The sequence below is a fragment of the Sturnira hondurensis genome, unplaced genomic scaffold, assembly GCF_014824575.4.
Source record: "Sturnira hondurensis isolate 20B ecotype Veracruz unplaced genomic scaffold, ASM1482457v3 Scaffold0007187, whole genome shotgun sequence".
Classification (NCBI taxonomy): domain Eukaryota; kingdom Metazoa; phylum Chordata; class Mammalia; order Chiroptera; family Phyllostomidae; genus Sturnira; species Sturnira hondurensis.
Window position 1 is genome coordinate 125,716 of NW_028079818.1, and position 16,032 is coordinate 141,747.

At 37.1% G+C, this 16,032-nt stretch overlaps 2 protein-coding genes across 2 annotated transcripts in view; both read left to right on the forward strand.

Annotated features, from left to right (window-relative positions):
• Positions 1-16,032, forward strand: part of CHIC1 (cysteine rich hydrophobic domain 1) — an 89,171-nt gene that overhangs the window by 9,228 nt on the left and 63,911 nt on the right. Inside the window, exon 2 of the mRNA XM_037051108.1 lies at positions 5,125-5,179. Within this exon, the coding sequence (XP_036907003.1) occupies positions 5,125-5,179 (55 nt within the window). The remainder of the gene's footprint in view (positions 1-5,124; positions 5,180-16,032) is intronic.
• On the forward strand, positions 8,358-9,162 carry LOC118990506 (ubiquitin-conjugating enzyme E2 variant 2-like). Its single transcript, XM_037051109.1, has one exon. The coding sequence runs from the start codon at positions 8,389-8,391 to the stop codon at positions 8,824-8,826; it is 438 nt and encodes a 145-aa protein (XP_036907004.1). The 5' UTR covers positions 8,358-8,388; the 3' UTR covers positions 8,827-9,162.

A 16,032-nucleotide genomic window follows, 5' to 3' on the forward strand; every position in this document is an offset into this window, starting at 1 on the left:
TATTAATATAAGGAGAATATAACATTCCTACATAGAGTTTTAATAGGACTTTGGATTCTTAACATCTTTAAAGTGATCCTAAGACCAAAGTGCCATAAATCAGTTAAATCAAGCAGTATATAGTAGGCTATTATTCAACAGACTTTTATTAAATACCCTCTAAGCATAATGGAAGATAGCAAAATAAACAGTAGTTTTTGTTTTCCAAGAGCTTAATACAGGGCAAGAAGAACTTGAAAGATTGGCAGTTGTATTTTGGTACACACTAGCTATGTGTGTACCAAAATTAGCTAGCTATGTAACTTTGGGCAAGTCATTTAATTAAGTAGTTTTTGAAAAAAAATTGAGTGTCAGCTTCCTTGTCTGTAAAACTAGGATAACAATACCTCTCTTGCAGAGTTGTAAAATCTAGAAGTAGTAGTGTATTGACCTAGCAGCATATCTAACCCCTGGTAAATCCATAGTTACTAGTAACTGTTAACTATTATTGCCTACCTCACAAAAGGTTAACGATAAATGTTAGTATCTTTTCCTTTTTGCTTACAACCCATTAATCACTAACATAAAATTGTACTCACTATGGTGTATCATCTAGCATGCAGGAAGTGACTTTGTTATGCCTTCTGAAATTGACAAGTATGTGAAGGAAGGCTTATAAAATTTGTTTTGACTTCCTACTACAGATTTCAATGAGCATACTTGAAGAAATTCAGAGCTTTCAAGGCTGGCATCTGTTTTCTTAAAATGGGTTGAACATATACATAAAAGCCATTCATAATGATCAACCTTTGAGTTCCTCAATAGCAACTATTGATCATTAGTTGTCGACATCTATGATTCCAAAGGTCTTATTGGTTTTTATTAGGAGAATTTTCTTTTTAAAAAATCCAATTCTGTTTATTTATTTTCAAGTATATTTTATCATGTCATCACAGTTGCCCCAATTTTTCCCCCTTTATCCCCCCTCTGCCCAGCATACCGCTGCCCTCCTCGTCCCTCTTAGTTCATGTCCATGGGTTGTACATATAAGTTATTTGGCTTCTCTGTTTTCTATACTATTATTAACCTTCCCCCCTCTGTTTTATGCCTACCAATTATGCTTCTTATTCCTTTTACCTTCCCTGCCATTCTCCTCTCTGTCTCCCCACTGATGAGCTTCCATATGATCTCCATTTCAGATTCTGTTCCTATTCTAGTTGTTTGCTTAGTTTTTATTGTTATTTAGGTTTAGTTACTGGTAGTTATAAGTTTGTTGTCATTTTATTGGTCATAGTTTTAGATATTCTTTTTCTTAGATAAGTCCCTTTTACATTTCATAGAATAATGGCTTGATAATGGTGAACTCTTTTAACTTGACCTTATCTGAGAAGCACTTTATCTGCCCTTCCATTCTAAACGATAGCTTTGCTGGACAGAGCAATCTAGGTTGTAGGTACTTGCTTTTTATGACTTGGAATATTTCTTTCCAGCCCCATCTTGCCTGAAAGGTCTCTTCTGAGAACTAAGCTGACAGGATGATGGGAACTCTTTCGTAGGTGACTCCCCTTATCTCTTACTGTTTTGAGAATTCTCTTGGGTAATGTAATTATGATGTGCCTTGGTGTGTTCCTCTTTGCGTACAACCTCTTTGGGACTCTCTAAGCTTCCTGGACTTCCTGGAAGTCTATTTCCTTTGCCAGATTGGGGAAGTTCTCCTTCACTATTTGTTCAATTAAATTTTCCACTTATTGCTCTTCCTCTTCCCCTTCTGGTGCCCCTATAATTCAGATGCTAGAACATTTAAACATCCTGGAGGTTCCTAAGCCTCCCCTCATTTTTTTGAATTCTTGTTTCTTCATTCTTTTCTGGTTGGGTGTTTCTTTCTTCCTTCTGGTCTACTCCATTGATTTGAGTCCCAGTTTCCTTCACATCACTATTGGTTCCCTGTGCATTTTCCTTCATTTCACTTAGCGTAGCCTTCATTTTTTCATCTAATTTGAAACCAAATTCAACCAATTCTGTGAGCATCCTGATTGCCTGTGCCTTGAACTGTGCATCTGATAGGTTGGTGATATCTTGGTGACATAGATGTATTGGCTCTGGGGCTTTGATCTGTTCTTCCATTTGAGCCATTTTGGGGGGAGGTCTGGTTGCACCTGTTATGTAGTGAGGGGCAGAGCCTTAGGTGTTCACCAGGGCATGGCAACCAATAGCTGGGTTGTGATGCTGTCTGTGGAGGCGGGATCAGAGAGGGACAATGGTGCTTGCTCCGCTCTCTCTCGGATTTCAGTCCCTTCTGCTGCTTTCCACAAGCAAATTGGGCCCTTCTGGTGCTGGTTCCTGGGTGGGTGGGCTTGTGTACAATCTAGGACCCTTTGGGTCTCTCCAACAAACTCGCTTGTGAGGCTGGGAGTCTCTCCTGGCACCTCAACCCCCATAAGTGTTTTCAATCAGTGCTTTTAGGCTTTATTTCCTGGGGCTGGGGCCTTGGGTTGTGTGGTGTGTCTCACTGCCGGTTTTCATCTGGTTGATCTGTGCACAAATGTGTGACCGAGGTCAGCCAGCTGCCTTGCACGCCTCACTGGGTCTGCTCATTGCCACCCTGCACCTAGGTCCACCAGCCACAGCTTTTTCCTGCCATGACCCCTCTCCGCCTGCCACCAACTCTGCCCTTCTTAACAATCTGAATGAATGGTTGTCAGAATTCTGTACAGTTCAGGACTTCCGCCAAGATGGAGGCGTAGATGGAAACACTGTGCCTCCTCTCACAACCAAGTTTTAAAGTCAACAAAGATTCAGTAACCAAAACACAGAAAATTGAACTATATGAAAGTCTGACAACAATGAACCATTGTTTCAACCAGACCAGTAAGAGGGGCTGAGCCAGCAGCAGAGCCAGGTGGAGCAAGAAAGATCTCCCAACCCAGGTGCACAGGCAGCCTTACGCGGATCCCAGGTGTGGGGTAGCAACAGGCAGACCCAGTGAGGGTGTAAGGCGGCAGGCTGACCGAGGTCACACATTTGCCCGCAGATAAACCAGTGAAGGAGCGAGTGGTGAGACAGACCGAGCAGGCCTGAGCAATGGGAAGCAGCAGAGGGGACCGCCATTGCCCCTCTCTGACCCCGCCCCCACATAAAGCATCACAACCCAGCAACTGACTTGCCCTGCCCTGGTGAACACCTAGGGCTCCGCTCCTCATACCTAACAGGTGCAAACAGACCAAAATATGGCTCAAGAAGAACTCAAAGCCCCAGAGCCAATAACTCTAAGTGACCAAGAAATAGCCAACCTCTCAGATGCACAGTTCAAAACACTGGTGATCAGGATGCTCACAGAACTGGTCGATTTTAGTCACAAATTAGAGGAATAAATGAAGGCTAAACGAAGTGAAATGAAGGGAAATGCACAGGAAACTAATAGTGATGGGAAGGAAACTGGGACTCAAATCAAGGGAGTGGACCAGAAGGAAGAAAAAATGACCAAACAGAAAAATATGAAGAAACAAGAATTTAAAAAAATGAGGAGAGGCTTAGGAACCTCCAGGATATCTTGAAACACTCTAACATCTGAATTATATGGGTACCAGAAAGGGAAGAGGAAGAGCAAGTGGAAAACTTATTTGAACAAACTATAAAGGAGAACTTCCCCAATCTGGCAAAGGAAATAGACTTCCAGGAAATCCAGGAAGCTCAGAGAATCCCAAAGAAGTTGGACCCAAGAAGGAACACACCAAGGCACGTCATAATCACATTATCCAAGATTAAAATGAAGGAGAGAATCCTAGAAGCAGCAAGAGATAAGGGAATAGTCACCTACAAAGGAGTTCCCATCAGACTGTCAGCGGATTTCTCAAAAGAGACCTTACAGGCAAGAAGGGGCTGGAAAGAAGTATTCCGAGTCATGAAATTCAAAGACCTACAACCAAGATCGCTCCATCCAACAAGGCTATCACTTAGGATGGAAGGGCAGGTAAAGTGCTTCTCGGATAAGGTCAAATTCAAAGAGTTCAGCATCACCAAGCCCTTATCATATGAAATGTTAAAGGGACTTATCTAAGAAAAAGAAGCTAGAAAATATGAACAGTGAAAGGACAGCAAACTCAGAGTTATTAACAACCACACCTAAAACAAAAGCAAACTATGAGGACAGCTAGATCAGGAGCAGAACCATAGAAGTGAAGATCACATGGAGGGTTAGCAACAGGGGAGTGGGAGGAGGAGAAGGGAGGAGAAGGTACAGAAAATAAGTAGCATAGATGGTAGGTAGAAAATAGATAGGGGCGAGGGCAAGAATAGTAGGGGAAATATAGAATCTAAAGAATTTGAGACACGTGGACATAGACTAAAGGGGAGTATGGTGGGGGAGGGGGTGTGCAGGGTGGAGGGGAATGAAGGGGGTAATTAGAACAACTGTAATGGCATAATCAATAAAATATATTTTAAAAAATTCTGTACAGTTCAATGTTCTGTCAGTTCTGGTGGTTTTTTGGTTTCTAAATTTTTATTGTCCTTAATTTTGTTTGCGCGAGGAGGCACAGTGCATCTACCTACACCTCCATCTTGGCCGGAACCGGAAAATTTTCATACATACACAAAAGTAGAAAGAGTAGTAAAATCCACTCTCACATACTACCCATCAGCAAATCCCAAGAGTTATCAACTAAAATGGGTTTTAAGAGAAACATTGCAGTCAAAAATTATACTTCCAGCCCCAGCTAGTGTGGCTCAGTGGATTGATCACTGGCCTGCAAACCCAAGGGTCACTGGTTCAATTCCCAGTCAGGGTAAATGCCTGGGTTGTGGGCCAGGCCTCCAGTAGGGGGCACTTGAGAGGCAACCACACATTAATGTTTCCCTCCCTTTCCTCTCCAAAAATAATGAGATAAAATCTTTAAAAAATTTTTATTTCTAGTTATATATTAGTATTTAATTTATTATTTTTAATTCCATATCATGGATTAGTTAGTCCTTTTAGTATTAGTTTGAATTAGTAGTCAAAGGCTTATTTTCTATAAATATCATAAAATTATTTTAGGATGCATTTTAAAATCACAACATCAAAAGAAAAATGCATGGCTTTGTAACTTTAAAAAAATAGTTAAATATGCTGGGTAGAATATATTTTGTTCTGTCTTTGTTTTTAAGGTTTGGCTTGAGCAACAAGTTTGATACTGAATTTCCTTCCGTTCTAACAGGAAAGGTAAGTGACAGTTTGCTTTGAACTTTTCAATTCTAAAAATGTTGTTTTATGGCTTATTCAGTGTTATGACAAATGTTTGACTCGCTGATAATGGAATTTAATTACAAGAGGCCAGGATAGCTGGAGGCCATGTCATTTGTGACTAAAGGTTATACCTATGACCAGTTATTTTGTTCACTGTCCATTAATGCCAGCTATTATTTAGTTATTTGTTCAGTTTTTATAGTTTTCCTATTTTTCAGCCCTGGTAGCCATTGATAAAACTGTTTTCATTTAGGTTAGTAATTTCTCATGTTTTATTTTAATTTTTTGCTTTTTTAGCCATTTCTTTTTATTTACACTTTGTAAATAATATGAGAAGTTACTATGAAAGCATAAGTGCACAAACACAATATATAATCCAAAATAGATGTATAGCATTCAGTTATGAAACAAAAGGGAATGGCCCTGGCTGGTGTAGCTCAGTGGATTGAGTGCGGGCCTGCGAACCAGATGATCGTGGTTCGATTCCCAGTCAGGGCACATGCCTGGGTTGCAGGCCAGTTCCCAGCAGGGGCAGTTCCCAGCAGGGGATGCACGAGAAGCAACCATACATTGATGTTTCTCTTCCTCTCTCCTTCCCTTACCCTCTAAAGATAAATAAATATATAAAATAAAAAAATAAAAAAAGGGGAATGTTCATTCATATACACACAGCTTGAGATTTGTTGGATGTGGTTTTCCTGGGTAGGTTTCCAAAGATAGAAAAGAGTGACTTTGGTTATCAAAACTACTGTGGCCATACTACTGTGGCCATATTACATACTGGAACACTTAAGCATCAGTGTGTGACCATGAGAATGAGACTTTAGGGAGTATCTAATGTTAAAAGGTTTCTGTGCATCCAGGCAGTTGTGAAAAGATTTACTTTCCAGAATCAAGTCCACATTAGGTTTAGGATAAGGTTCTAACTATCTGAAAATATTGACCAATAATAGAAAATGTGCCAAATGTGGCTATTCGGATTCATAGTTTTAAAAATAAAGTATGTATAGAAAAAGTCTAAAAGTTTTTTTAATTTAATGTGGGTAAGCTTCCAGTCTTTGCTTCCCAAATACCTTATTTATAGTTTTGACTCCCTCACATATTTGCTTTTTCCATTTTAAGATTTTTCTATTTTACCTTTAAAACAAATCATTTTTAGCCCTGGCCGGTGTGGCTCAGTGGATTGAGTGCGGGCCTGCAAACCAAACAACCGTGGTTCAATTCCCAGTCAGGGCACATGCCTGGGTTGCAGGCCAGTTCCCAGCAGGGGACACATGAGAGGCAACCACACATTAATATTTCTCTCCCTCTCTCTTTCCCTTCCCGTCTAAAGATAAATAAATAAAATATTTAAAAAACAAATTATTTTTAATTGTAAAAAGTATTCAATATATGCAGAAATAAAAAGGTCTTCTACCCTTTGGAACTAGTTAGGTAAAATGAATCTGGCATTCTTGTTGAATAGGAATATGGGATAAGTATATAGGCAAAATTAATTTATTATGTTTGGATTTGGGGTAGATTCCAATTCATCATTGTCCTGGCACATATCAATTACTACATAAAAAGTCAAATGCAATGTCAAACACAAAGCCTCAGAGGAAAGAATTCAGTATCCAAGAAAACAGTAATAGCTTAACAATGTAAAACTTTAGATATCTAGAGTTATATAGGCATTAAATGAGTAATGTAAAGCAATACACTGAGGATTTACAGGAATACCTGGAAGTCTCTTCTAATGTACATATAAGTAGAACCATGGAAGCTTTTTGCATTACCTGTTTTGTGGCCTTGTAGCCTTAATGAACCAAATGAAAAATGACTCTGTTCCAAATCCCATCCTTTATCTCTAGGTAAGATAAAATCTATTCATCTTCAGGGTAGGTTTTATGTGTCCATACTTCTTAATCCACATTTAAGGAAATCATCTCTGAATCAATTTTAGATGTTTCTTCATCTTTACACGAAACTCCAGCAGATTTAACATTAGCATTCATCACCTAATCAAACCCTGCTCATGTTCTTCAAACCAATCAAATTGGGAATCATCAGCCAAAAATGGTTAAAATAGTAAATTTTGTTATATATGTTTTACCACAATAAAAAGGCCTGTAATAAAAATATTGGAGATACTCAACATTTTCTGTGTCGATAAAATTAGTTGTGGAATTAGCAGAATCAATGAAGACTTGTTTTTTCCTTGTCACACTGAATGTCTAGATGCCATTTGGATTGGGTTTAGAAGGTGGGGAAATATAGATGTTTCCTGGCCGAGTCTCAATAACAGAGATGTAGGTTCCTTCCAGCACTTGGCTATTGTAAATTGTTTTGCTGTGAACATTGGGGTGCATAGGTTCTTTTGAATTGGTGCGGGGAATGGAAACGACTGTACCTGAACAACAATAAAAAACAATAGAGATGTATAAGAGAATGAGACTGGCTGTTTACTGCAGAGCACTACCACTTGCCTTTGTGGTCACATTCTCTGGGCTTAGGGTAGTCAAGGTATTGTGGGAGGCAAGGGTAAGGATGAAACCATTTCTGAATATCTTTCAGTATTATTTTGATTTTTGAACCATGTGACTATAGTGCTTATTTAGACCTTAATTTACTTTTTAAAATTTTGATTGAATTTATTGGAGTAACATTGGTTAATAAAATTATATGGGTTTCTGGGGGGGCAGGGCAGGGAATATAAAACAGAAAACTGTACTTGAATAAGAATTAAATTTAAAAAATAAAAAAATAATAAATAAATAAAATAAAAATTATATGGGTTTCAAGTGTACAGTTCTGTCATACATCACCTGTATATTGTATTGTGTGTTTACCACCCAAAGCCAAGTCTCTTTCCATCACCATTTATCCCCTTCCCCCTCTTCTACCCCTCTTTCCCTCTGTTAAACCTTAATTTACTTTCAATTTGTTCTCTTAGTCTAAACTCTTTGAGAATGGGATAAAATACTTCTATTAATAGTGGCTCTTTTTTGTCAAGATAAATTATCCAATTGCTTATTCTCCTCACTCTTGATCTATTCCCAATCTTCCTCCCCAGCCTCATGGGGGAGAGGGGGACAGAACAAACCTGTTTTTTTCCCAAAGGTTATCACTGAGATCATAATAAATTTTATTTAATTTAACCTTCAAAAGTTTTGGAAGACGACTGCGTCCGGGTGCAGGAGAAGATGGCGGTCTCCACAGGAGTTAAAGTTCCTCGTAATTTTCGCTTGTTGGAAGAACTTGAAGAAGGACAAAAAGGAGTAGGCGATGGTACAGTTAGCTGGGGCCTTGAAGACGATGAAGACATGACACTTACGAGGTGGACAGGCATGATTATTGGACCACCAAGGACAAATTATGAAAACAGAATATATAGCCTGAAAGTAGAATGTGTACCTAAATACCTAGAAGCTCCTCCATCAGTTAGATTTGTAACCAAAATTAATATGAATGGAATAAATAATTCCAGTGGAATGGTAGATGCATGGAGCATACCAGTATTAACAAAATGGCAAAATTCATATAGCATTAAAGTTGTACTTCAAGAACTAAGACGTCTAATGATATCCAAAGAGAATATGAAGCTTCCACAGCCACCAGAAGGACAAACATATATCAATTAATTTTAGTGGATCTCAAACTTGTCTTAAATCAACAATCTTCTATTTGTGTTAATGTCTTGATTAAATATCACAATGCAAAATACCCACATATTAAGTAAAAGAATTCCATCTGGTAAACATGACCTGGACAGTTGTAAGAATATATTTAATATATGTATATGCATTATGTTTTCAGGTAACAGAAGGAAAAATGCAGCACATTTGTTTTTAAGGCGCTGTCGTGTAAACATAAACCTGGAGTACTCAAAATAGAATTCAGGTTTATAAAATGAAAGTGTGGTGAGAAGTGTCAGAGCTGTGGTGGAAGCATGTGTGTTTCTAAAAATCTCAAGAAGGGAAAAGAAATGGCATGCTTTATCCATCTTGCTTAGTGAAAAGAGCGTCAGTTTAAATTATCTGAAGTCGCAGGTACAATGAATATTGTCATGATTGTTTTAATTTTCAAAGTAGTGTGAATGCTGACTGCCAATAGTATCAAAAATATGTTAAGATGTGAACCAGACGATCACGGTTCGATTCCCAGTCAGGGCACATGCCTGGGTTGCAGGCTGGTTCCTTGCAGGCTAACTACCAGCAGGGGATGCACAAAAGGCAACCATACATTGATGTTTCTCTCCGTCTTTCCTTCCCCTCTAAAGATAAATAACTAAATAAAATCTTTAAAAAAATATATGTTAAGGATTGTTTTGATACCTGCATTTATAATAAAAAATGTCATGGGGGAGGTTGATGAATTTCTGTTAAAAGCTATTTCTGTACTACGTTACATGTAACAGACATGACAGATATTTGTTTACAGTCTTTGACAAACATACATTTAAGTTTAAGTGAAATCGGCAAAAAGGAAATAAATGTATGGATATGTGATTTTTGGGATTAAAGTTAGTCTTAAAATATAAATAAAATGTGGATTGTGTCCTCAAAAAAAAGTTTTTATACTTTATTTGCTTTATTTTCTCCCCCTGAAAAATGGGAGCTAGCTTGAGACAGGATAGAGTAATTCAACAAGCTTTGAAGTCAGATCTGGGTTGTAATACAGTTTGTCATTTACTGGCTTTGTGGCCTTAGGCAAGCTACTTCTCTGAGCCTCTGTTCATATGTGAAAAATAGGGATGATGATAATAGTACTTGACTTTTTGTTGTAAAGATTAAATGAGAGAGCATATGTAAAATTTCTAGTATATTATCAGGTATTTACAGCTTCCCAGTGTAAGTTTGTGGTTGCTGGTGACCATTGTACGTCATTGTATCTCAGTTTCACCATGATGGTTTACCCAATTTTCTCTGTGTACCAGCTTTGAATTTTTAATTGCTTTTGCTACTTTTATATTTTTCATCCAAGTAATGGTTTATTCTCTGATCCCACCAACAATTTGCCCTCTTGATTTTGGACCTTTTATATCATTCCTGAACTATAACAACAAAGCATTCTATATAATAATAAGTGGGTAGAGATAGTCCTTGGCTAATTTGACATTAGAAAATATGTGACCATGTAACTTTTTAGGATACAGAGAACTGTTTGGTGTGAGATTTTGACCTCACTCTTTACTATGTTCTACCTTCCTATCCTGATCATTTAGAATAATTCAATTAAAGTAGCAGTTCAGACTTATCTTGTTTTATATGAATTAATCATGAATGTTTTCTTCAAATGAAAGAAATTGTTACAAAAATCTCTTGAATAATGATGTTTGCAGAAAGATAGCACATTCAAAATTAAAGAGGATGTGAATTAAAACATTTCCAGTGGGAAATTTGTTCTTTATGTTTCCTTGATGCTGTCTGCATGTGTTGTTTGGGCAGTAATATCCAACTTCATTACTAGTTTAGTTTGTTTAAAAGTTTGAGTTACAAATTTAAGAAATTCTGGAAAAATGAATAATCAGAAAAGTGTGTCACAGAAGAGAGTTCCCAGGCATAAGAATTACCTATTTTTGAAATAAGCCAGCTATGTGTGCTCACAACTCTTTGTTTCTTTCCAAGCCTTCTAAAATTAAAAACTTACCAGCCCAAAAGTACAGTTTTTCTAAACTAGAGGAGTAAGACTTTCAAGCTGTTTTAGTATGCTTGCAGACAACTTAAATGATCTGGACGTGAGCTGTTCTTAAAGACATTCATTCTTTTCAGGTAACCATTTTTGTAGCGCATATCATAATGACTGGATATTGTATTCTACTGTGCATTATTTAAAGTGCACACAATTTTTCATATATTGGACAAGGCATAAATGATACCATAATGTTTTTCTTATTTTAGTGTTTGGTGATTTTTTTTAAGAGCACCAAAGTGAATAAGTCTGATTTTTAAAAGTCGTGGTGGTAACATTAGCTTTATTCATATTCTCTTTAATGAAATAATTTTTCTCCAGTAGGCATTGTTTCATTTGTATAGGTTATTTTTCAAAAATATTTTATTTATTTATTTTTAGAGAGAGGGGACGGGAAGGAGAAAGAGAGGGAGAGAAACATCAATGTGTGGTTGCCTCTCATGTGTCCCCCACTGGGGACCTGGCCTGCAACCCAGGCATGTGCCCTGACTGGGAATCAGACGGGCAATCCACTGAGCTACACCAGCCAGGGCATGTATAGGTTATTTTTTATTACAAAAATGCTTCTCTGATAACTGAGGGAAGAGGAAAAAAGAATTTACATGTACCAGAAAAAAAACCTAAAAGAAAAAGAAGGTCTGAATTCCAGATATAGCAACCTTCATGTAAAAATATGTAAAAATGAATAAATGCATTAGCTAAAGTTGAAAAATGAATCTACCATTTACAAAATGTGTCTTTCAACATGAATCAGATTCTAAATAGCTTTTATGCCTCAACTAAGCAAAATTACCTAAAGTGCATTCTGAAAACAAAAAAAAAAACACACTATGACAAGCTCTGTGGTTCAGAATTAATTTTGTGTTGGTGTGTTAATACTTTAAATATAAATAAAGCTGGACATGGACAACAGTGTGGTAATTGAGGGGATGGAGTATAAGGAGGCTAAATGGTAATAGAAAAAATACAATAAAAAATTTTAAAAATAAATACATTATTATGCAAGCATAAAAATAATAAAGATAATAAGATAAACTCTTACATTAAATGCAGAAAAGATTCTTTCCATCATTTCACTAAAGATAAGTCCTCCCATCATGTTAGGACATATCAAGGAGGTGTATATATACAGATTTCTGTTGACCAGAAAATGAAAGATACATGGAATTTTAGAAAAGAAATGGAAGTTTCTCCTGGCTGGTCTAGTTCAGTGGATTGAGCGTGGGCCTGCAAACCAAAGGGTGGCCAGTTCGATTCCCAGTCAGGGAACATGCCTGGGATGCAGGCCAGATTCCTAGTAGGGAGAGTGCAAGAGGCAACCACACACAGATGTTTCTCTTCCTCTCTTTCTCCATCTCTTCCTGCCTCTCTAAAACTAAATAAATACAAATTTAAATTTTTTCTGATCCTCAGCTTAAACCATTAAATGGTGTTATGGGGAGATTAGCATGCAGTATTAGGAGCTATAAGCCATAAAATCAACCTTTACTTTTGTCATCCAGTATGACAGCTGAGTCATAGGATTATGCCCTTCTTGATTGAAGGAAACAAATCTGTCCTGCTGGGTTTTGCTTACATTTTCTTCTTTTTGCAGTTTTTTGTATTATATTATAAAATATCGTGACCCTGCCCTGGCTAGTGTGGCTCAGTTGGTTGCACATCAATGCTCAAAGCAAAAAGATCACCAGTTTGATTCCTGGTCAGGGCACATGCCTAGATTGCAGGTTCAGTCCCTAGTCGGTGTGCATACCGAAGGCAGCCAATTAATGTTTCTCTCTCACATTGTTGTTTTTCTCCCTCTCCTTCTCCCTCCTTTCCCCTCTCTAAAATAAAATAAAAATAAAAATATATATTATGATGCTTTCTCCACCTTTATGATGTGGTTTTCTTTTCTCTTTCTAAGAATGTCAAAAGGAATTAAATGTTTACATCCACCTTTTGGCTAGAAAGTAAAGGGCATCCATTTAACCTTCACTACTAAAGATATTCAATAATATGGAAGTAAGTGAGTGATATTTTATTAACTCTGATTCCACACAGTTAACTAAACATTTCTTTTACATTGTTTAAAATCAGTAGTTAACCAGTTCATATTTCCTATACCTTGATCTTTGTTTTATGACTTTACTGTTACTCAAATAGATTTTTTTCCAAAGACATTCCTGGCTTCTTTTTAAAAGTCAAAATGCAGATTATAGTTTGAAATTTTAGTAAGTTTCCATTTTAATATATTTATTTGATTAATTTAGCCCTGGCTCGTGTGGCACAGTGGATTGATTGAGTACCAGCCTGCAAACCGAAGAGTCACCAATTTGATTCCCAGTCAGGGCACATGCCTGGGTCATGGACCAGGTCCCCAGTGTGGGGAACATAGGAGGCAACCACACATTGATGTTTCTCTTCCTCTCTTTCTCCCTCCTTTCCCCTCTCTAAAACTAAATTTTTAAAATTGTTAAAAAGAACATCTTTTAAGAGCATCTTGCTTCATAGCATGTCCTCAGTTTGGGTCAAATAAACTGAAACTTTTATAAAAATTGCTTTGAAATAAAATAAAAAGAATATCCTTTTTGCTCTGAAGACTTGAAGAACTGAACAGCATTGTAGTTGAATTAAAAATGTAGCAGATTATCCTTTTGTTTGTAATTAAATGTGTAGCCAAGTTGTTTGAGTGAAACTTCATGCAAAAGAACTTTGCTTTTCTTTCTCTAAATCTAGCCAGAGATAGGATTCACTGACTTCCTTTTTCAAACTTTCTGTCAGGAGGTTCTTTCTCAAGTACAATTTCCATTCCCTGTGAGGTATGTAAAACAAAGACTATTATTCTCCTTTTATATAGATGGAAAACTAAAACTCAGAAAAATTCAATGAACTTGCCTAAAATTTGTCATAACTAATAAGTTAGTAAAACTCTGGATTTATTGTCTAATGTGGTTAGCCTTCTAATGTTTAATATTTTCAGTAATAACACGAATAGCAGCTGCAATTTTGAGAAAGAAAAGCAAAGTAGGAGGGATTACAATACCTGATATCAAACTGTACTACAAGGCCACTGTAATCAAAACAGCCTGGTACTGGCATAAAAACAGGCACATAGACCAATGGAATAGAACAGAGAGCCCAGAAATAAACCCAAACCTCTACAGTCAATTAATATTCGACAAAGGGGGCAGTAACATAAAATGGAGTAAAGATAGCCTCTTCAACAAATGGTGTTGGGAAAACTGGACAGCCACATGCAAAAAAATGAAACTCGAGCACCAACTTACACCATACACCAAAATAAATTCAAGGTGGATAAAAGACTTAAATATAAGCCGGGAAACCATTAAAGTCCTAGAGGAGAGCATTGGCAGGAAAATCTCAGACATTCCACGCAGCAATATTTTTACTGATACGTCCCCTAGAGCAAGGGATATAAAGGAAAGAATACACAAATGGGATCTCATCAAAATTAAAAGCTTCTGCATGGCTAAGGAAAACAGTATCAAGATACAAAGAGAAGCAACTGTTTGGGAAAACATATTTGCCAATGATACCTCAGACAAAGGTTTAATCTCCAAAATATACAAAGAACTCACTCGACTCCACTCAAAGAAGACAAGCAACCCGATTAAAAAATGGGCAGAGGACTTGAACAGACATTTCTCCAAGGAGGACATACAGAAGATCCAGAGACACATGAAAAGATGCTCAATATCTCTAGCTATCAGAGAGATGCAAATTAAAACCACAATGAGATACCACTTAACACCAGTCAGAATGGCTATCATAAACAAAGAAACAAATAACAAGTGCTGGAGAGGTTGTGGGGAAAAGGGGACCCTAGTCCACTGTTGGTGGGATTGCAGACTGGTACAACCACTATGGAAAGCAGGATGGAATTTTCTAAGAAAACTAAAAATGGACGTGCCTTTTGACCCAGCAATTCCACTGCTAGGAGTATATCCTAAGAACCCTGAAACACCAATCCAAAAGAACCTATGCACCCCGATGTTCATAGCAGCACAATGTACAATAGCCAAGAGTTGGAAGCAACCTAAATGCCCATCGGTCGATGACTGGATCCAAAAACTATGGTACATTTACACAATGGAATTCTATGCTACAGAAAGGAAGAAGGAGCTCCTACCCTTTGCAACATCATGGATGGAGCTGGAAAGCATTATGCTGAGCGAAATAAGCCAGGCGGTGAAAGGCAAATACCATATGATATCACCTTTAACAGGAATGTAAACAACAAAACAAACAAGCAAGCAAAATGTAACCAAAGACACTGAAATTCAGAATAGGCTGACAGGGACCAGAGGGTAGAGGGGAGAGAAGCACAGAGTAAAAGGGGATGGACTCACATGAATAAGTATGAAAGACACATGGACAATAACTAAGGTGGGGGGCGGAAATGGGAGGGGGGTGGGGAGCACTGGGGGGGTGCAGGGCTGGGAATACAAGAAAGAAAACTGTACTTGAACAAAAGTTAAATAGATTAAAAAAATATTTTCAGTAATAAGTCATAGTTCTCTGAATTTATTTTCATATCTACCTTGGAAATTTAGTCTTTTAATTGGAATTCTTTTTACTCATTAACTCTGTGTCATATTGCCAACCATCTACATGGAATACAAAATTAATTTACCCATGTAAATACAAACCTTGAGCCTCACAATTTCACAAATGTTAGTTAACATAGTAGGAAGAAAATTAAATTTATAAGTTAAGCAATTAATCTTATTGGGTGGCACAAATGATTCCAATAAAACTAATGCAATTGACATTTTAATCATGATACTGCTCAGTTCTGTAGTCATACATCTTTCCAACATCTGCTAATAGGTATATGTTTTATAGGTTTGATTAAAAGATAAAAATATAATAAATTGACTCCTATAGTATACTTTTACTTAGAAGAATTGTAAAACTATTTTTTATACCAAACATACTAATTGGGGATTTATTTTACAACAGCTTCTTTTTCCTAACAGTTTCATAAGTTTTGCTTCCACAATCAGATGCTGGATTTTTTTCTCCTAGATTTTACTGTCTGATAGCTTTCTTTTTTAATGTATTTTCTTTCTCTTTTTTTATTAAATGCTTTTGAATTTTATTGTTGTTCAGTACAGTTTTCTGCCTTTTCACCCCACCCCTCCCCACTACTCCAA